The sequence below is a fragment of the Vigna angularis genome, chromosome 6, assembly GCF_016808095.1.
Source record: "Vigna angularis cultivar LongXiaoDou No.4 chromosome 6, ASM1680809v1, whole genome shotgun sequence".
NCBI classification, from domain to species: Eukaryota; Viridiplantae; Streptophyta; class Magnoliopsida; order Fabales; family Fabaceae; genus Vigna; species Vigna angularis.
The window spans coordinates 11,276,094-11,299,709 of record NC_068975.1 but is presented as its reverse complement, the minus strand read 5'-3'; the positions used below and the strand labels follow the sequence as shown (position 1 = coordinate 11,299,709).

General features: G+C 40.0%; 1 protein-coding gene across 1 annotated transcript; it reads right to left on the bottom strand.

The window, feature by feature from the left end:
• Positions 1-899: 899 nt before the first annotated feature.
• LOC108345583 (cyclin-dependent kinase C-2) lies at positions 900-22,553 on the bottom strand. Its single transcript, XM_017584192.2, has 12 exons — positions 22,195-22,553; positions 19,150-19,231; positions 18,777-18,867; positions 18,663-18,692; positions 3,696-3,805; positions 3,530-3,602; positions 3,308-3,428; positions 3,092-3,209; positions 2,592-2,731; positions 2,417-2,474; positions 1,946-2,016; positions 900-1,635 (listed from the first exon to the last, which is right to left on the bottom strand). The coding sequence occupies exons 1-12, from the start codon at positions 22,302-22,304 to the stop codon at positions 1,074-1,076; spliced, it is 1,566 nt and encodes a 521-aa protein (XP_017439681.1). The 5' UTR covers positions 22,305-22,553; the 3' UTR covers positions 900-1,073.
• Positions 22,554-23,616: the final 1,063 nt, after the last annotated feature.

The following is a 23,616-nucleotide window of genomic DNA, read 5'->3' as shown; positions in this document are numbered from 1 at the left end:
AACTACATCACATTAGCTTAAAAAACGAAAAGTATCATCTTGTATTCAAATGGTGTTAATAAGAAAATATATCTGATTACCCAAATGATTCACCAGACTGAAACCAGCCTTTTCATTACATATGAAATTGACTCTAGATTTTTGTCACGAGTATATTATCAATCCTGTTTATTGAGACCATGTCGGTTTATGGTAGATATGTTTGGTCATTATTTAAATAGGTGAATTTTATATATTGTAACATCAATAATCACCTATGTCAGCTTTCATTACAAATATGTATAATATATTGTAACAAGCAAATAGTAACTTAAAATCTTGCTTTTATTAATTATAAATATCCTGCTAACAACTACTATTTTTAGGATTTAATTTCTAATTTCATATTTTCCATAATTAGAGTTACGGTTAAACGCAGTTTAGTTTAGTATTTTACACATTTGATATGCAGCATACTAATCTATATAAACTGATTCCTAAAAGTGTGGTTTACAAATAGGTTTATTCTAAGTTGTAACTTTAAAAACATCTATAAATACACATACACACAAAAATAAAATAAAATAAAACTTTGCAGGCCAATATAACAGCTATGGTACTTTTAAGAACCAAACTGAACATTAACCTATTTTTAGCTACTTACCACACAAATGTAAGTTGATATATTTTCCTTCACATTAGGATAAAAAGTTACAAAGAATCACAAAAGTTTGAAAATAGTGTCAGCTACAACAGTAACCTGTTATACATCTCTAAGTGTACTGTTTTCGTTAGTAGAGGCATAAAATATTAAATGTGAACTACACAACGCATTAAAAGGTTCTCTTGCCTTCTTTCACCATGCTCTCTGTTGTGACTCAAGGACAAAGAGCATCATGCTAGGTGCCTCAAACACTTCATTCCAGTTCAAGTAATCGTACTAGTATTATATAATATCAATAATCAATGAATAGAAGCTTTTTCTCAATAACTCAATCCATCACTATGCTGATCTTTCCACAAGTGTGTGTTCATCAACTACCATAGTTTCACCAAATTACAATACCAACAATATGATAAGAAAAGAAAGGGTTTTACTGCTGCCAACCATACTGTTGGTTGCGGTTACCCCCCATCATGTTTGAACCACGTCCTGCTGCTGATCCACCATAAGGAGCACCTTGAGGATAATTTGGAGCTCCAACACCATAGCCACTACCACCCCCACCACGAGGACCGCCACTGGAACCACCAGGCATACCACTTGAACCATAAGATGCACCCCGTCCTTGGGGAGGATACGGCCCACTGCCATAACTACCACCTCCTCCTCCTTGACCTCCACGATTTGGGTGATTGTATCCCCCACCAGGGTTTCCACCAGGAGGATATCGTCCAGGCCCACCAGAGGGACCTCGAGGCTTCCCATAATGATGGCTAGGCCCAGCCGTAACTCCTGGTTGAGACCCGTGAATAGGGTGGTTAGGACCTTGCCGCATTTGAGGGTGCTGTTGTCCAGCCTGCTGAATAGGGGGCAGGCGTGAATGCTGTTGAGGATGCTGCATTTTAAGACGCTTGGCATTTTCTTCATTTTGTCGTTGCTGCTGGCGCTTTTTCTTGGTTTGGAACTCATGAGATGACTCATATTTGGGTAAACTAAGGCAAACACAGAAGTAATAGTGAGTTGAAAAAAAAAAACTGTAAATGATTGTTGATAGAGGCAACACACGTAAATGGGAAACACATGATATAATGTCAGCAACCAAATCTCAAAGCAATAACAAACGAAAACAAATAAAAGTGAACATAATATATTCTTTGATTTCTGAAAATCTGACAGTAAATGCAAAAGGGAAAAAGTCCCCAGTGCCCCCAGAGCTCAGCTCCTACAGAGAAAGAGAGTGTTCTCTCCCAAACAGAAAATGATTCTTCCAAAATGATTGGTCTCTATCATGGGAGGCCATACCTCTTAGGATCACATGGTAATGGATCAGTCCAGAAGTATTCACCATCGAGCGCATCCTTCGCAGTAATTCTCTGTTGATAAATCAAATTGGAAAAAAAATATTAGGATGCAGATCAAGAATAGCCATCCAAAAAAGGACTTGTCCACTGAATAAAACTATCATTGGGTTACACCAAAAACGACAATGTATCATGTTTTAGAATACTTCTCCCTATTCTTTCTTTTCATCGTTTTGATCATGTAACATCAGCCACTAAACCAAAACCAGATGATACCATTTCTGTCATTATCCCAGAAGGTAATATGTCAGTAGTTTAGATAACTTTAATAATAGTTGATAAAAACATTCAAGTAAATAATATCAAATTAAAAGAGTCAGGGTAGTGTAAGAAAACAGGAATATCAGGTATTTGAAAGTTGAAACAGATAAAATGAAATAACTGAACATTTATTCAGCAATTAAAAATATACCTGAGCAGGATCAAGTGTCAGCATCTTCTCCAACAATTCCAGAGCATGACGATCAAAACTACAATTCAGTCCGAGAGAAAAGCTATTAAGATCAACACAATTATTTTTTTCATTTTTTTGGGCGGGGAGGAGATAAAAACCATGCAGAATTACTTATTCTCGTACTGACACTTACTGTCTGAAAACTTCCCGTAGACGTCTTTTCATTGGTCTTGTTGGCTTAAACTGATTATACCAAGGAGTCTTAGAAACACCAGGCCAGTTCACTTCATCTGGTGCTCCACACAGCTCGAAAATCTTATTTAATTGTTCGGGCTACAATAGTTATGAAGAAAAAATGCATTACCTTCCAGCTGTACTATAAACAAGTACCAGGGTACATACATTGAAGACCACACGTTGTATAAGAAAGAAAAGGAATGAAAACAAAACATAGGTCTGATATAGAAATAAACCAGACAGCATTATCACCATTCCCTCAAACCCTGCTGAGTAAACCACACGATAATCCAAACATTTGCAGATACAATCAATATTTAGATTCGCACCAAGTATTTGAAGTAATATGAAATAATCCAGGCATTAAAACATGGCTGTATGCCAAGCAGCACTAAACAATTTCCCAAGAACCACTAATACTTTAACCTAATTTCACACTAGTGTTTTGTCACTAACCTCATCTTTTCCAGGAAATATAGGCTTCCCATGAAGAAGCTCTGCGAAGATGCACCCCACAGACCACATGTCTACAGCTGGCCCATACCTCGTTGTCCCAAGCAGCAGCTCAGGGGGTCTAAATATAAAATGAAAATAAATCAACGTGTATGCATGCAACCCTCGCATGCAAGCTTAGTGGGTCAAAATTAAAAACTTCACAAGAGCACGAATTACCTGTACCATAATGTGATGACACGATTAGTAAGATTTGCATTGTGCTCATTAGAAAATGACCGTGCCAATCCAAAATCAGCAAGTTTCAGATTACCTTCATTATCTATGAGAAGATTTGAACCTGCAATAAAACATAACAGGTTAAATAGGAGAAATAGATTTGATAAGATCTATAATCAAAACCTTTATATGAATCTTAGAAAGATTGAGGCAGAAAGACACCTTTGATATCACGGTGAAGTACTTGATTTACATGACAATAATGCAGCCCAGTCAGAAGCTGTCGCATGTAGCACTGGTGAAGGAAAAAACACAACTCAAGCATCATTAAAATACTAATAGTAATACTAATAATATAGAAATCAACTCTCAACATTAACAATAATACCTTAATTTGGGGAACTGTGAATCTCATCCCTGGTCGGTCAGCAAGACCAGTCAAATCATGGTCCATGTATTCAAAGACCATATAGATGCCACCTTTATATTTGTTACCATCTACACAATTGAAAAAACAAAAAAACAAAGATGAAGTAGGAACTGCAGAAAAACAAACAGAATTCAAAGGGAGGTGAAGACATTTCCAGTCAAAACTGTAAAGCAAATCACATGCTGTTCAAATATGGGTGTAAATATAACACATTTACTGTACAATAAATATAGATTGATAGGATAATAAATATAGGTTTGTTTTAAAGAAATCCCTAAAATTAAGGGATTTGGATTAGGAGTTTATTTGGTAAATTTGCTCCAGATTTAAAGTCTATGTCTGGAGATTTATTTCTTTATTTCAAGAGATTTATTTCCTTTTAGTTAGGATTCTTCTTTTGTTTTATATATAAAATTCATGTTAGGCATCACTATGTACTTTTGATTAGGATTTCGTTTTTTTTATTTAAATACCAACATATTGTTTCTTTTTGAGATCAAGAAAAGTAGTTCAATAATTAATGCTGTTTGCCCACAAATTTTTTCACCTGGTATCAGAACTCTAAGGTTTTTCTTGGTAGTCTTGGTCTCTTGTTTTACCACTTAAGGCCTTCATTGCCATTTTATCTTCAAGAGGGTGTAGCCTTAATTGCTTCAGTGTCATTGTAACAGCCTTTGTCGTTGTTTTTTATTTGTAAAATCACCATCAGATAGCCAGTTTCTGATTTTCATCTACAAGATGTCTGATCCAAAATTAATACTGGGGGGACTCAATATTGAGGAGATAAAAGACTGAAAGGCATACTGGGAACACTTGAGAAACCCTCAGAGTTGTACTCTCTTACTCTCTTAGGTGATGTTTCTTGTATGAGTGTCTCATATCTTGGATTGTGGATTCCGGATCATTAGAAATACTCGCCTCAACTCTGTCAATATTATACCCCATCTCCAAAATAAGAAAGTTATTGTTGCCAGTAGCTCTTTAGCTACTGTTACAGGAGATGGAGATATCCATCTATCTTCCAATCTTATTCTTAAAAATGTTCTGCATGTCTCAAACTTTCGACAAGTCTTATCTCCATCAAAAGACTAACATATGACCTAATTGCTTTGCAATGTTTTCCCCATCTGATAGGTTTCTGATCAAGAAACCCAAACGAAAACCACAATTGCACTAACAAAACACTGTATAACCTCTCGTACAGAAAGAATACAAGTATAAGGCCACGAGCCTAACCTCCCCCCTACAGGATCATCAATTCCTGTACAGATTACTCACAGTCCAAAAGTCCCCCACAACTAACAAAGCCTAACTATTTATACAGACCCATTCCCGCCTCTCCTAACTGTCAAGGCAGTTAGGATAACTAACGCTTCCTTTCCTTTCATATACTTTCAGTCTCCTATCATTACCCTTCGTCCCCTCAACAACGTCCCCAAGATTGAACTCAGGATATTGGTCTTGGATAGTTGCCCTGTCTTCCCAAGTAGCACCCTCTCTGCCTCCTTCTTGCCATTCTACCAAAACTTGGTGCACTACCTCTGGCCCCTGCTGGACTTGTCTATTATCCAGGATCCTTACTAGCCAAAAAGTCGGTCCCTCGGCCTGTAGGGACCTGTAGCTCTGCTGGCAGTTCCTTTCCTACTATCTTGTCCCCAACCGCTTTCTTGAGCTGGGACACGTGAAACACTGAATGTATCCGTGCTGATTCGGGCAGCTTGAGTCTATAAGCTACGTTCCCGACCTGCTACAACCCTTGGAACGGTCCAAAGTAACGGGCTGAGAGCTTTGGGTGTAATCGAACCGGCATGGAAGATTGTTTATGTGGCCTAATCTTTAGATAAACCCAATCATCCACCTTAATATCCACCTCCCTCCTCCTTTTGTTCGCCTGTTGTGCCATTAAGTCCTGGGCCCGGTTCAAATGGAACTTCAACTGTTGAAGGGCCTCATCCCATGTCATAAGGTCTTGGGCCACTGCTTCTACTGGTGTCTCCCCCGAAACAAACCTGCTGAAAGATGGAGGTGCTCTGCCATACACTGTTTCAAAAAGTGTACATCGTGCTGCCCCTTGGTAGCTAGTATTGTACCAATACTCAGCCCAAGGCAATATTGCATGCCAGCTTTTAGGTTGCTATGAACAAAAACATCGCAAATACCCTTCCACAATCCAATTTACTACCTCCGTCTGTCCATCCGTCTCAAGGTGATAAGCAGTGCTCATCTTGAGCTGGGTCCCCTGCATCCTAAATAACTCTTTCCAGAAAATACTTAGGAACAAAGGGTCCCTATCACTAACAATCGAGACCGGGATCCTATGCAGCCTTACGATTTCCTTGGTAAACACCTCTGCCACTGTTTTAGCTGAATAAGGGTGTTTTAGTGCCATGAAATGGGCGTATTTGCTCAGCCTATCTACCACCACTAAGATTGCATCATGTCCATGCGACATTGGTAACTTTACTATGAAGTCCAAGCTTATCTCTTCCCACACAGCTTGGGGTATCGGTAACGGTTGGGGGGACACAGCCATGTACTTATGTTGTTGACACACCACGCACCCTACAACGAACTCCGTAATTGCCTTCTTCATACCCACCCAATACAAAGATTGGGCTATCCTTCTATATGTGCGATACACCCCCAAATGTCCTCCCGTTTTGGTCACATGAAATTCAGCTAACAATTTGGGAATCCATGCAGAACTGGCTGATATCACCATCTGTCCCTTGTAATGCAGCCTATCATTCTCCAAGGTGTAAGTTGAATGACAATTTGGATCCCTTTTTGTATCATCGATCACCTTTTTTAAAGTTTCATCCTCCTCTACCTCCCTCAAAACTTCTTGAAAGTCATGCCAAAATGGCTTGGAAACTGCCTGCAGCTCCATTCCCTCCATGCCTTTTTCTTCACTTCTCGATAGGGCATCAGCCGCCTTGTTGGTGCTTCCCGTCTTATAGACTATTTCAAAATCATATCCCATAAGCTTTGCCAGCCAGTTTTGCTGGCTTTGAGTAGTTATCCTCTGCTCTAGTAAGTATTTCAAGCTTCGCTGGTCAGTGTGCACAACAAATTTCCTCCCTACCAAGAATGGCCTCCAATGTTGGATGGCCATAACCAAGGCCATCAACTCTCTTTTGTATATGGGTTTACTCAAAGAGCCTTCAGACAACGCTTTACTGAAATAGACAATAGGTTTTTTATTCTGAGTCAACACTGTCCCTACCCCTCCTCCTGAGGCGTCGCACTCTATATGAAATGTCTTATTAAAGTCCGACAATGTTAACACTGGAGTAGAGGTTACAGCCGCTTTCAATTTAGCCATGGTTGTTCGTGCTTGCTCAGACCACCCAAACTGACCTTTCCTCAACAATTCAGTCAGTGGTTTTTCCAATTTCGTGCAACAAACTATTCATCGTGCTTTGCAATGTGGCTGGCGCATTTGTGAGGCCAAATGCCATCACAAGGAATTCGAAGTGGCCCTGATGCGTTCGGAAAGCGGTCTTGGAAACATCTTCTCCCATCCTGATCTGATGGTATCCAGCTTTTAAATCTATCTTGGAGAAGTATTTGGTCCCCTTTAATTCATCCAACAATTCTTCTATCACGGGTATGGGAAATTTATCAGGGACGGTGGCTTTGTTCAGAGCCCGGTAATCCACACAAAAAAGCCAACTACCGTCTTTCTTTTTCACCAAGATGACCGGACTGGAAAAAGGGCTTGTGCTTGGCCTGATACTCCCTGCTTTCAACATGTCTGCCACCTACCTTTCAATCTCTCCCTTCATAAGGTGGGGATACCTGTATGGACGCACATTAACGGGATCCACCCCTTCTTTGAGTTGAATTCGGTACTCCTTATCACGAGATGGGGGTAAGCCTTGCCTCTCTTGAAAAATGCGATAGTGCACCTGCAGCACAACTTCTAATTCAGTTTTCTGCGCTTCTGTCAAATCATCGCCCCATCCCCCGTTCACCTCTTTCTCCACTAGGCCCAGATCCCAAACCAACACCCATGACTCAGCATCTGCCAACTTTAATAAAGTTTTTGGTTCTACCAGCTGTCGGGACAAAGCTGGATCACCCTTTATCATGACCTTCTTACCCTCCTGGTTATATACCATGGTCATCTCTCCCCAATTTATCATTACTTCCCCTAACTTCGCGAGCCATGCAACGCCCAAGATGACGTCGACACCTCCCAATTCGAACACATAGAACTCCTCCTCTACTGTGGTTTCTTCCAAGCTTACTCTAATCTTCTCGCAACGTCCCCTGGTCATTCTCTTGTGCCCATCTCCTAGACTCACCGGATATGGTGGAGTGTCGGTTATGGGTAGCTTCAACTCCTTCGTTATCCTCCGGCTGATGTAGTTGTGGCTTGCGCCACTATCTATGAGCACGACCACCCTCCTTTCTCCAATCTTTCCTGTTAGCTTCATGGTTTTGGTTAAGGTCAACCCTTCGACAGAGCAGGCTAACAACTCTCAAGGCTTCTCCTCCTGGTTGATTACTTCTTCACTCACGTCTTCCTCCTCATCCTCCGCTAACAGCAACACTCGCAAACTCCTCTCAACGCAACGATGGCCTAGTGCAAACGGCCCCCACATCGAAAACACCTGCCTTCCTCCTTCCTCTTAAGGAATTCTGGGTAGGGAAGATTTCTCACCATTCTTCTACGGTTCTCGTTTCCAGTGGAGGTCCTCGCCCTTGCATTCGAACTAGTTGGGACTCCTTCTCTCCTCACCGACCCCATACTCTCTATTCCTCCATAATGATTCATCGTGGGTCTAGTCGATTCGGATCGCACCACTATTCCCGTCGAACGCAATCCTAATGGGTTAATCTTGAACCCACTCCAGTTGCCCCCTTCGCTCGTAGCGCCACATTTTCCACATCGCGCGTGATTCGTATTGCCACCATCAATTCCTGGGGATCTTGAATCTTCACCTGTCCCTTAATGTCCTCGCGCAACCCAACGAGGAAATAGCCCAAGACTTGTTCCTCAGGTACGCCCTTGGTTTGCCCCATCAACATCTCAAAATCGCGAACGAATTCCTCCACGGTGCCTTCCTATCGTAATGTCGCCAACCTCTCAAACACCGTCCCTCGGAATCCTCCTCCAAACCGATTTACCATGGCTATCTTCAGGCCTTCCCAAGATCGGTTCTTTGCCTTTTCTTTCCAGAACTTGAACCAGTAAGCTGCACTTCCCTCCATGCTAACGTATGCGAGCTCTACTTTTTCTTCTTCGTCTACCAACTTTTGGATATCAAATCTCCACCCTGTTGACCCAACTAAGGGGCTCCCTCCCGTCAAACGTAGGCAAATCTACCCTTTTCCGCCATGGTCTCTAATTGTCATGGCGGTCGAAGACCCCTCTGCTTCCCGCTACTCCCACTCCGTGCTGTGGATTCTCGTTCACAGAACTATCGGAATGTCCCTCTGCGTTGTTAGCATTCGTTCCTAACATCCTCATTATCTGTTGTAAATCCCTTCGTACTGCCGCCGATTTCGCTTTCATCCCCTCCATTGTAATCTTTATTGCCTCCCTTCTTCCCTCCATCTCTCTCTGATCTTGCTAACATGCTCAATTGGGATCCGGCAAGTCGGACCAATTGATAGGTTTCTGATCAAGAAACCCAAACGTTAACCACAATTGCACTAACAAAACACTGTATAACCTCTCGTATTATTATCAACAGAAAGAATACAAGTATAAGACCACTATGAGAGCCTAACCTCCCCCTACATGATCATCAATTCCTGTACAGATTACTCACAGTCCAAAAGTCCCCCACAACTAACGCTTCTTTCTCCTTTCATATACTTTCAGTCTCCTATCACCATCTTCGCGTGATTTATAGGAGTAGGATTCAGGGAGAAGGATTGGACTTGCTAAGAAAAGAAATGGACTATATCACCTAGAAGCATCTCAAGAATCCAAAGTTGACCCAACCCATGTCTCCACTTAGCATATTGTTAAGAAGTAGACTTTAAGCCTAACTCAACCCCACAAAACCGGCTTGTAAGGTGAGGTTTGCACTCACTTATATATTATAAATTGGCCTTATCTCTAGTCAATGTGGGACTCCCAACACACCCCCTTCACGCTGAGGTATATACATCTCGAACATGAGACTAGACATTAATGGGTGGTCTGATAACGGCCCGATAACAGGTGGAGCAGCATGCCCAACAAACAACAGATGTCGCTAGGATAGGCTCTAACCATAGCTCTGATACCATGGTAAGAAGTGGACTTTAAGCCTAACTCAAACCCACAAAACCGGCTTATAAGGTGAAGTTTGCACCCACTTATATATTATAAATTGGCCTTATCTCTAGTAAATGTGGGACTTCCAACACATATTAAATATAGAAAATCTTTGGTTATACCACTATTGCTTAAGACATCCATCATTTTTGTTTTAAAACTTACGTTTCCAATTTATTTGAAAATCTAGGTATCTCAAGCCTGCATTGTGAAGCTTGTGAATTAGCTAAACACATTGGTGTATCTTTTCCCATTAGCAATAATAGAAGCTCACATCCTTTTCAATTAATCCATAGTGATACATGGGGACCATCTATTGTACCTAATATCTCTAGGGCGCATTGGTTTGTAATCTTTATTAATGATTGCACTAGGGTTACTTGGCTCTATTTGCTTAAACAAAAATTTGACGTGAACAATGTTATTCACGTTTTCCATTCAATGATTCAAAATCAATTAAGAGTCAACAGAAAAGGAGTTAGGTCTAACAAATGCTAGGGATTATTTCAACTAAATTGTGTTTACTAAATCCAAAGGGATTATTCATGACTCTTTGTGTGTGTATACCAATGTTGTCAAACTCGAGGATCATAATCGAAAAGAGGATAAAAGATCATAACTCAGATCATAACTCAACTCATAAGAGTTGAGTAGATGAAAAATTATATTCATAAATAGGTGAATCATTAAAATTCATATGAATAAAAATAACTCATAATAAAATGGGTTCATAACAAAACTAAAAAAAGGTTCATAATTTATAAAATGGTCATACATAAATCAACTAATAAATTCATTAAAAATGGTCATGCTAGTTTTTTCTTGAAATTCTAAATAGACCCTAGCAACTACCAGAACCACCAAGGAGAGCAAGATAGCAAAAGAAAGAGATGAAAGGAGATAAAAGAGCAGAAGAATAATAGAGGGCACCAAGGGTAACTGTGACAATGGTGAGGGCAGCAAGCATAGTTGGCAAGGATGGCGAGCGGCAACACTAGCAAGGGAGGAGAGTGTTGGTGAGTGGCAAGGTAGCAATAGCCAATGAGTGCAACCGTGGTGTCGACAATGACTGTCGTGAAGCTTGTGCCTCGTGTGGGTCTTCTCCTCTGGTTTTGATATTCAAAATGCAATTGTACCACAAACATCGACAAGATATGCGATCCTCCAATCTTATGAGCATTCTTGCATTATTGCTCCAATCCAACCTCCACATAGCTTGGTGGTGCAAACTCACCAGAATGTGCTAGTTTGAAAGCTTACTCGTGATTTTAAAAACACTAGTCTGTACTCCCCTATACAATGGAGTGGCAAAGAGGAAAATTAGGCACTTGCTTAACACCACCAAGCACCTTCTCTTTCAAGGGACAACTCTTAAAATTTATTGGGGAATTGTCCTCACTAGTGCTTATATGATAAATAGACTTCCTTCACATGTATACTAGAGAACAAAAGCCGTCTTGAAACCCTACAAAACTTTTTCCCTCACTTTAAGACCTCAAATGGACTCATTCTTAGAATATTTGGGTGCAGAACTTTTTGTACATAGCCACAACCAAAATAGAGACAAACTTGGTCCCTAGGCTATATATTTGTCTTTCTTGGTTATTGAGCAACTCAAAAGGTTACAAGTGTCATAACCCTTCACCTAAAAAAGTGTATATCTGATAGGCTTCTTTTGTCAAGAAGACGATCAATCCACTCGTTTTCTCAAGAACACACAAAATAGCACTGGATAATACTGGTATTATTGAATGAATGAAAGAATTCCATGTACAGGCTTTACACTCAAGGAAGCCTAACCTCCTTCAACTGGACTAAACTCCAGTCAAACTCAATTGTACAAAAATAGCTCTCCCCACACAAGACCTCCCTGCCTTCTTATAAAGGCCCCCCAACCAACTAACCAACTAATAATTAATTCCTAAACTGTTTCCTTCTCTCCTACACCCATTAACCAACTAACAATTAATTCCCAAAATTGTTTCCCTTTGCACCTATTATATCCTATCACCTTATATCCTATCATTACACCTCGCTACAGAACAACCTTGTCCTCTAGGTTGGAACCGTGAAGCTTGATCTCTTGGCTCCTCTTCATCATCGTGTTATCATATGAAGGGAACCCACTGGCTACTGCCCTTCAATTCAGGTCTGGAGGCTTGGGTAGTGGCAAATCCTCCTCCAATGACTTCCACTCTTCCTAGATTCATTTAGCCAAATTTTGTGAAATCCTCAAAATCTCATCTCTAACTTCATCAGATCTTGTAGCAACAACACTTTCGGCAGCTGCTCCATCTACTTGCAAACTCTCATGTAAAACTTTCACACTCCCCCTTTGTATTACTATTGCCCAACCCTCACATAGCATGCTTCCCATGTTCCCTTCAACTATCTTTAGTAGAGTTGTTGCCAAATTTTTCCAAGAAAGGTCCTTGGATTTTTTATGCAAGGTCTTGACCTCCTGGACTACATTTTCTTTGTTGTTTGGGTGTACTTTTGTTGATCCTTTGGAGTTATAAACTTCGGAAGCATTAGTTGCCCCTGTTGTTTGACCTTAGATGTCAGTCCCTTCATAAGTGATCAACTCTTCTCTTTTCACCAACAGAAAAACTGGTTTTTCCTCACCCTTCCTAGCTCCATTATTGCCAATGGCATCCTCTTCTCCTTTTTGCTCTCAATTGATTGACAGTTAGTTAGTGAGTGGGAAGGGGAAGGGAGAGTTTATAAATAGAGTGTGTTCTGTACAGGATTAGTTAGTCATTTTGTACATTTGAGTATAGACTGGATATTTGTTCCAATGGAGGGAGAGAGGCTTCCTTGGGGGGGGGGGGGGGGGGGGGGGGGGGGGGTGATTCTTTGTACTTTGTTTCACTCATACATCAATAATATACAATACTGTTTTGTGTCTTTTCGTGTGTGCTTGAGAGTTGAGGAGTGTTGATCGGCTTCTTGACAAAAGAAGCCTATCAAGTTTGGTTTGACCTGCCTTAGGAGAAGACTGTTGGATCCCAGTAGAGTATCGGAAGCTACTGTTTTGAGTGTTGATGGTTTTGTAGGAATTAGAGGACAAGATAGGAGAGAAGAAAATTTATGCGAAGAGGAAGGCAATGACGAAAACTGTGATGGAGACATTGGTGTGGCTGCTGCAGAGAAAGTGACAGAAGTTGCTGCTGTAAGGGTAGATAATGTGACAAATGTTGGTAGGAAAAATACATCAGGTGAAGATCATAATGGGAAGGTTGTGACTCTTGCTTCTCCAAGTAAAGTTGCAAAAGCTGCTGTTTTTAGTGAAGATAGAGTGGTAGGTTGTTGTGGGTATGTCAAAACAGTGACGAAAGGGGAAGAATTGTTGAGGTTTAGGGTTTAAACAGTGGTGTCAAGGAGTGACCCAGCTGTGGTCTAGGTGTCCATGGGTGTAGCCACTATATCCTATAAATATCTCCCTTGGTGTCACCTTCATTGAAACTAAATCCTTTTTCTCCAGTGCTGACTCCTAAGAAGTTCTTTAATAGGATTGTGATGACCACCTTGAACCCTTTTTGTCGTCATAATACTCCAACTGAAGCCTCCAAAAATGAATATGCAGCTGAGAAAATTAATTTTGGGGAAGAATTGGAAACTGAAATTGATAATATCATTGATGCTACTGAACTGCAACCAGAAAATACGGGAACAGCTACAGATTCCGCCCCAAGAGTTAGTACCTAGTTTTCAAAGATTACACAAGAAGGAAGAGCATTCCAAACATTTGGTAAGTCCATAAATCCAATCCAAGTTCTGAACCTAAAGTCACATACAGAGTTGAAACAGAAACTGAGAACACTCTCAACTCTCCAAATGACCATGATCTTCCAACAGCCATCAGAAATGGTACTAGAAACTGCACAAAAATCCTTCATCAAATTATGTTTCTCTGGGTAGATTATTAGCTAACCATAAATGGTTCGTTGTTGTTAGGATATTTATCCTATTTTATCATCATTATATTGTGTCAAGGGTTACCCTATTTATCATGATTATATTGTGTTTAGGATTAGACTATTTATCATGATTATATTGTGTCTAGAGTTACCTTATTTATCATGTACTTTTGTATCAATTTATTCTTATAAATAGAAGATCATAAGAGGAATCAATCAAGCCCTCTAGAATTATTTTACATTTTAATTCTCAAGTGTTGTTACCTTGAACTTTGTTGTCCCTACACTATTAATGAAGCTTTGACAAAGAAAGAATGGAGAGATGACAAAAGTGGAGATGGATGTATTGGAAAATATCAGTACTTGGGAAATTGTTCACAAACCCAAAGAAAAGAATATTGTTGATTGCAAAGGGATATTGACAATAAATTAAAAGGCCAATGGGTCTATTGAAAGGTACAAAGCAAGGCTGGTTGCCAAGAAATAAAATCAAGCTCAAGGAATAGACCACCTAGAGACTTTTGCACCAGTTGCTAAGATGAATACTGTAACGATTCTTTGGTCCTAGCTACCCACTTTGGTTGGAAAGTTATACAATATGTTAAAAATGTCTCTCTTCATGGAGACCTAGAAGAATGAAGTGTGCACTGCAAAAGGCTCTTTATGGACTGCAACAGTCCTTAGAGCTTGGTTTTGAAGATTCACAAAAGCTATGAAGGCATTTGGTTACAAACAAAGTCAAGGAGATCACACTTTATTTACTAAACATTCAAGAAAAGAGGGGGTAACAGTACTTCTAGTTTATGTCGATGAACTAAAAGGGAAGAAAGAATAGAAAAAGAGACTAGTCCAGAAATTTGAACTAAAAGAGGTAGGAAGATTAAAGTATTTTAAAGGGATTGAGATAGCCTACTCTAACAAGGGAATTTCCCTATCTCAGCAAAAATATATAACTAATTTGCTGGTAGAAACTAGGAAAGTTGGGTGCAGACCAGTGTCAACTCCAATGGAACCCAATCACAAGTTATGTAAGGCTGAAGAGGAATCAGCAACAGACAAAAAGATATCTCAAAGACTGGTAGGAAAATTAATATAATTGGCTCACTATTAGGATCTAGGATGTTAGGATAGATTGGGTTGAGAACTGAGCGGTTAAGGGTGAGGGTGTCGGTTGTAAAGAGGGAGCGGGTTAGAGCTGCTATAAATAGAGCTCTTGTAACTCTATAGAGGGCATCGAGTATTCTTTTGTAGAGTCTGGACTTTTACCTGAAGAGGGAGGTTATGCTCCCAACCAAGGAGGTTATGCTCCCAAACCATTCTTTGTAAAGAGATTTCTATCGCTGTCAATAATAGAACCCATTCTTTCATTACAGTTTAACCTACTGTTTGTGTTCTTGTTATGTTCCAAACCCAGGAACCTAACAAATTGGTCCGACCTGCCGTTTCGAAGTGGGGGTGCACGATCAAGAAGTAATCAAGAAACTGCCGGATCCAAATTGGGGGCAAATCGAAGATGGAGGGAAGCACGGAGGGACGATTGGAGGCTCTGAAGATAATGATGGAAGGGATGAAGGTGGAATCTGCCGCAGTGCCCCGAGACTTGCAAGAAATAATGAGGATGATGAGGGCGCGGGCTCACATCAACGATGGACAATCAGATGGAAGTCAGGCTTCCGCAAACAGGAACCAACGACGGCGGGAGGAGGATATTGGAGGGAGAGTGGGTGGCGGACATCTAGAGGCGCAGAATTAATGGCGGAAGAAGGGTGAATTACCCACTTTCGAAGGGCTGGACCCGCTAAACTGGATCAATAGGGCAGAGAGGTTTTCCGAGATTCAAGGAGTAGCGGAGGAGGAGAAAGTGCGGCTCGCGTACATAAGCATGTAGGGCAGCGCGAGCTACTGGATCAGAGCCTGGAAGGAGAAAGCCAAGAATCATTCTTGGGAAGGTTTGAAGGGGCAGTGGTGGTGCGATTTGGAGAACAGAACGAGGGTACAATCTTTGAAAGGGTGGCGGCCAATAAGCAGTCGAGAACCGCAGAAGAATACGTCCCAGCATCGAACGTGAGAGAATTGCCAGAACCGAACAGGCTAGGACTACAGGAGGCGAACCCGAGAGGACTGAAGGAACCGAACGGTCGAGGACTGCCAAAATCGAAGGGGAGAGGACGTCCAGAAGCGAACGTGAGAGGATTGCCCGAACTGTACGGTAGAGAACTGTCAGAACCCAACGGGAGAGGACTGAAGAAGCTGAATGTGACAGGACGGCCGGAACTTAACAGGCTAGCACTACAAGCTGCGAACCCGAGAGGATTGAAGGAACCGAACAGTCGAGGACTGCCAGAACCGAACAGGAGAGGACGTCCAAAAGCAAACGTGAGAGGGCGGGAGGAACCGAACGGTCTTATAGTTACAGTCAAAGGCCAAACGGTTTTACACTAAAACCAGTCTCCTAGTCATTGGTCGAACGGTCTTACAGTTACATTCAAAGGTTACAGTCCAAACAGTCTCTCAGTAATTGGCCGAACGGGCTTACAATTAGAATGAAGGCTGAGGAGGGAAAGGTGGATGGAAGAATCAATGCCCGGGAGAGAAGGATGGATTTTGTGAAGAGGTGGACCAGCGAACAAAAGAAGGGCCTTGCCGTTCGTGAGGCACCTGCAGAGGAGAGAGAACTTTTTGACGCTTTGAAAGACATCAAAGACCATTTCCTCACGGCTTATAATTCTGAAAAAAGGTGACCAGAATGCTGGAAGCTAATAAAATCCAAGAAGAAGGAAAGTTATTGGAGGAGGAATTGCCACCACCCAAGCCTCCAGACCTGAATTAGAGGGTAGTAGCCAGTGGGTTCACTTCATATGATAACAAGATGATGAAGAGGAGCCAATAGACCAAGATTTTTGGTTCCAACCTTGAGGACAAGGTTGTTTTGCAGCGGGGTGTAGTGTTAGGATCTAGGATGTTAGAATAGATTGGGTTGAGGACTGAGCGGTTAAGGGTGTGAGGGTGTCGGTTGTAAAGGGGGAGTGGGTCAGAGCTGCTATAAATAGAGCTCTTGTAACTCTATAGAGGGCATCGAGTATTCTTTTGTAAAGTCTGGACTTTTACCTGAAGAGGGAGGTTATGCGCCCAACCAAGGAGGTTATGCTCCCAAACCATTCTTTGTAATAGAGATTTCTATTGTTGTCAATAATAGAACCCATTCTTTCATTACATTTTCTACCTACTGTTTGTGTTCTTGTTAGGTTCCAAACCCAGGAACCTAACACTCACACACAGCCAGACATTGCTTATTCAGTGAGTGTCATCAGTTAGTTTATGCATAAATTGAAGAATCTCATCTTCAAACTGCTTATAGAATTCTACATTAGGGCAATCCTTGAAAGGGAATACTGTTCAAAAGAAGATCAACTCTTGAAGCCTACACTGATGCAGATTATACAAGTTCTCTTGTTGATAGTGTTGGAAGTCTCACATCGACTAGAGATAAGGCCAAATTATAATATATAAGTGAGGTGCAAACCTCACCTTACAAGCCGGTTTTATGGGGTTGAGTTAGGCTTAAAACCCACCTTCTAATATGGTATCAGAGCCCGGTTAGAGCCTATCCTAGCGATATTTCTTGTTTCTTGGGCATTTCTATTCCACCCGCTATCGGGCCGTTATCGGACCACCCAATTTCTACTATCACGCACGAGATGTCTATACCTCGGCTTGAAGGGGGTGTGTTGAAAGTCCCACATCGACTAGAGATAAGGCCAAATTATAATATATAAGTGAGGTGCAAACCTCACCTTATAAGCCGATTTTGTGGGGTTGAGTTAGGCTTAAAGTCCATTACTAACATGATATCAGAGCCATGGTTAGAGCCTATCCTAGTGAGTTCTAAGTGGGCATTTCTGTTTCTATTCCACCCGCTATCGGGTCGTTATCAGACCACCCAATTTCTACTATCACGCACGATATGTCTATACCTCGGCGTGAAGGGGGTGTGTTGGAAGTCTCACATCCACTAAAGATAAGGTCAAATTATAATATATAAGTGAGGTGCAAACCTCACCTTACAAACTAGTTTTATGGGGTTGAGTTAGCCTTAAAACCCACCTTCTAATAGATAGAAGATAAACAATTAGATATTGTACTTTCCTACGTGAATATCTTCAGCTGAATCAAAATTCAAATCCATAGAACAAGTCTATGTTAGTTATTATGGCTAAAAGTTATCTTAGATGACTTGAAGATTAATTTGGAGGGATCCATGAAGCTCTACCGTGAATATAAGTCAACAATAAATATAGATTGATTGGATAATAAATACATATTTGTTTGTAAGAAATCCCTAAAATTAAATGTTGGAAATCTCACATCGACTAGTGATAAAGTCAATTTAAAATATATAAGTGGGTGCAAACCTCACCTTACAAGCCGATTTTATTGGGTTAAATTAGACTTAAAGTTTAATTCTTAAAATTAAGGGATTGGGACTTATTTGGTAGATTTGCTCCAGATTTAGAGTCTTTATGTCCAAAGATTTATTTCCTCTATTTTAGGATATTTATTTCCGTTTATTAGAATTTCGTTTTTTCTTTAAATACTAATGTATGGCTTCTTCTTGCGACCAAAAAAAGTAATTTCATAGTTATTGCTTACTGCCTACACATTTTAACACACGATACTGTCTAAATGAAATAAGCAAATTGACTATTATGGTGAAAATGAATAACTTGCCTGGCCTCCCTTGTTCATCTTTCTCAGGTCCTGTTAAATAACCCAAATTTTAGAAATTAGATTGAAGCCTACATTATTTTGATAACAGCACATTTAGATCATTGAAAAATGTACCTGGAGAAGTCACAATTTCTTTCAACTTGATTACATTTTCATGGTGTAGCTTCTTCAGAATTTTGATTTCACGAATAGCTGTTATAGGAAACTGCAATGACAAAATTCAAAGTACGATATAGAAGGTGAACTTGTTACAAACGGACCAAAGGATAGCGGCTGGAACTTCAGATTTGACTACACTGATTTGCGTAATCAAATGTTTCAAAATGCAGGAAATAAATACCATGGATATCACAGGTGAAGTATAAAACCAAGAGCATGGATATCACAGGTGAAGTATCAAACCAAGAGTATTATGTCATTAACTTATAAGTAATGCTTCCACAGATTTAATATATAATGAAACATCGGCAATGTGTCAAAGACATACCCCTTCTCTCTCATTGTCCATTCGTATCTTTTTCAGAGCAACAATTTCGCCAGTTTTGATCTCTCTAGCCATGTAAACTTGACTGCAAGCAAACACATTTAAAACTTTTATTTCCCTTCAGGAAAAATCAGCAATGACGGAGAAACAATCCTAAGGTAAAAGTTCAAAACCATTATCATGGAAGTCCAATGTTATGTAGAAGAAGAAACAAGTATCCAAACCAAAGAGATGTGAATAAGCTAAAAAAACGAAGTATCCAAATTCCAAGTCATTATTGTCCTTTTAACTTCTTTTGGTCTTTTAACTTAGGTTTAAACCCTCTCTTGGTCCTCAAGTTTATATGAAAATCTCAGTTGGGTCCTCAAGTTTTTTTCTGTCTCAATTGGGTCATATTTTTTGTAAAAGTGAGCACATTTTGCCATAACCGTTAAGTGTTGTGAGACGGCGTTAAAATGGTGTGAGCTGGATTTTTCCATTTACGGACGTGACATTGTGCATTAAAATTGAAAGGCCACGTGGTGATGTTTTGACTAGACCCAGATCTTCTCCTCCATACCCCTCTGCTTCCTTCCATCGGCGCCACCCAGCTGCAACCTGTTCACCTTCCATGGCTTTGGGAACACTACCAATCCCCGGATGTGGAGCAACAGCATATTCCATTTTCTCCCTCTTTCTTTCAATACTATCACCTTCCATCGGATTTTGACATGTTCAGTTCGCAGTGTGCGTTATGTCTATGGCACCAACCATTCCCAATGCGAATGCGACGAGCCTTTGCTCCTACACTACTTATCCAATGGCTGCCACCATGAAGCGCGAAACCTCCTTCAAAATTCTTCTGGAGGTGACCTTCAAGCACGTGTGGTTCGTTGGACCAAGCTACTCTCCAACTTCTCCCGTCACGGTTACGTGGCCGAAGCTCGCACACTGTACGACATAATGCCTCACAGAAACCTCTTCACTAGCAATGTCATGTTGACAGCGTACGTCCGCTCAGGCATGCTCGACGAGGCTTCCCGGTTCTTTGAGACCATGTTGGAGAAGAACGTTGTTTCTTGGACTGCTATGCTATGTGGGTTTTCAGATGCAGGGAGGATCGAAGATGCGAGGAAGGTGTTCAATGTAATGCCTGAGAGGAATGTTGTTTCGTGGAACGCGATGGTGGTGGCGTTGCTTAGGAGTGGACTGCTATGCCGGACAAAAATATTGTTTCTTGGACTGCTATGATTGGTGGGTTTGCTTGGAATGGCTTGTATGAAAAGGCATTGCAGCTTTTTATTGAGATGATGAGAGTTTCTGATGCCCAACCCAACGGAGAGACCTTTGTTTCTCTTGTTTATGCTTGTGGTGGTTTGGGTTTTTCTTGCCTTGGCAAACAGGTACATGCTCAGCTTATTGTTAACAGTTGGGGGATTGATGATTATGACGGTAGGTTGCATAGAGGTCTTGTTAGGATGTACTCTGGGCTTGGTATTATGGATTCTGCTCGCAACGTGTTTGAAAGTAATTTGAAAGACTCTGATGATCAGTGTTTCAATTCCATGATAAATGGTTATGTTCGGGCCGGTCAGTTGGCTAGAGCTCAAGAGTTGTTTGACATGGTACCCACTAGGAACAAGGTTGCAACCCAGATTTGGTCACAAATCAGAAAACAAAACACATAACCCATCCATAAAACACCAAGAAGATACAGAATCTAACTATCAGATAAACCCTCAATTCGACAAATCAAACCTGAGGCCACAAAAATCACTACTTTACCCTACCCACTTGAAGCAAAACACTGATAACTTGAAAATGAGAGTTTCTTGCACAGAATAACAGTTCCCACAGTGCAAAACCTGCTAATTTACAATCCAGAAGATATAAGGCGGCGCCGATGGAAGGAAGCAGAGGGGGAGGGAGGAGAAGATCTGGTTCTAGTCAAAATATCACCACGTGGCCTTTCAATTTTAATGCACAATGCCACGTCCGTAAATGGAAAAATCCAGCTCACACCATTTTAACGCCGTCTCACAACACTTAACGGTTATGGCAAAATGTGCTCACTTTTACAAAAAATATGACCCAATTGAGACAGAAAAAAACTTGAGGACCCAACTGAGATTTTCATATAAACTTGAGGACCAAGGGAGGGTTTAAACCTTTAACTTACTAGCCTTTCAAACCTGCTGCAAAGTGTATTTTATCCCAAGTGAATTTTAAAGATAAAGAAAAACTACATTGAATTTTTTTTTTAAAATAATAATGCACATAACTGAATTTCAACAAAAAGATTTGTGAAAGGACAATGAGGATGGAAGCACATGACCCAAGAGATTGTGAAAGGATAATGAGAACCTGATTAACGAAGTGTCATTTATGTCCCTCATAAGATGTTAAACTTTTCAATGTCACATTGCTGACAAATAAGGCTAGTTTCTTGTGCCCTCCACCTAACTATAGGAGTCAAATTAATTGTATCACATTTCAAGGAGTTCAAATCATTGGCCAGAACCTCATATCTTGTCGCTGCTTTTCCAGAAGCGGAAAGGCAAAAGTTTAGACCTTGTTCCGATCAACTTCTCCCTAAACACTACTAACAGAAGAAATTAATGCAAAATGAATTACACTTCTCCCAGAAATGAAAATCAACCTATGCAAGTCCGCTTTGCAAGGAATTAGATGGAAAAGGTTCTATAAAAGTAAAAGCACAAAAGTTAATTTTAACTTATCCGAGACACAATTAATTTTACCTTATAATTTTCATGTCCCATAAATGCTAAGAGAAAATTTTATCCAAACAGGGCCTAAATTTATCCCTTGTATAAACGTCTATCTCAGACTCAAACCTTAATCAGCATACACGTAATAGTTTTCAATCCAATCCCCCCAGAAAAGAAAAAAGAGAAAAAAAAGAGACTATGATAACATGATCAAACGTAAGTTATGTCCAAAACCTGGAACCACATCACACCTCTACACACAGATAAAAAGTAATTAAACTTTGAAAATAAAAAAGGAAACGCAAGAAATGTCCATGGTGAGAAATGAGAGAACACCAACCCATATGTGCCCTCGCCAATTTGCTCCAACTTCTCAAAGCAATCGACGCTTCTGGACCCCCACGACGGTGACTCGTTCACGTTGAGTTGCCCAGGGGCTGCCATAGCCATTTCACCTCCTCGAAAACCCTAGTGGGTTTTGCCTTACGCCCCAAAAAAACCAAAAAAAAAATCAGGAGGTGTGGGAATCGAAAGGGGTTATTGTTATTGCTCGGCTTTCGAGCGCGGGAGGCTGGTGGAATTTTCCCGGAGAATGTCGAAGAAACGTTTGTGAGAAAATCGCAATTGGAGTGGAAATTCGAAGTGTGCCGACAAAAGCTTCGAATGAAGTTTGTTTGTACGTTTGTTTCACGAAATGATAATTATGAACTACGTGATAATATAAATAAATAACGGTTGCAACATTATTCAATTAATATTATTCCTTTCTGTTGTTGAAAAATCAATATTATCTAAGGGAAATTATTTTAGGGAAATCAGGGTTGTGAGGAATTAAATCAATAGTAGTAGGTAGTATCTCCTTGCTAATAATATCTTTGGATATTTGAGTGAGTCTTTTAATTTCAGCAATCGAGTTGATTTTGAAGAAAGAAGAAAAGTCCATTTTTAAAAAGACTTTTTAACATGCTTATGGTTAAGAATTTTTATAAGAAAATTTAAAATATAGTAAAAGTTAATATAATAGTGTTTTTGATATTTATATTTGATGTAAAATATAATAAAATATTGATAACTTTGTTAAAAATTTATGATGAAGGCATATTTATGTCTTTTGTTTTTAATATTGGATTGTTAATTGACTATCTTTAGAATAGTTTAATTAGGATTTGTTATAATTGGGTTTATTTAGCATGAAATACAAAAATATGTTAAAAGTAGTTTTTTAGTTGCATAAATATTCTTTGGATATTTTGATGTGTGTTAGTGTCGCTGCAGTTAAATTGAATTCATTGAGATGTGAAAATAAATTAATTAAAGTTTCATGACACCTTAAAGATAAATCCAAGAATGACAAATAATCAAGATCGTAAAAAATCAATCTAAGCAAAGCATGAAAAAGTGAAAAAATTTGGTTAAGCCAAGAAGAGGAACCGGCAACAAAAATTGGATCTTGTGATTTTTTCTATTTTTTCTACTAAAAGGCTTTGATAATTGATAATTGTTTATGATTAAAGATAATTTGGAGAAAATATGTCTTAAGATATTTCATTTGATGCTAAATAATTACTTTATTTAACTATATCAATAAATATCAAAAGATAATATTTACCAAATCTTTTTTGGGTTAAATATGTTTTTAGTCCCTAAACTATTGGTCGTTTCTGGTTTTCGTCCCTCTTTCAAAGTAAGGTACAATTTGGTCCTCATTCTTTTCGAAACGTTCGTTTTAGTCCTCGAAACTTTGGTTTTAGTCCTCATTTGT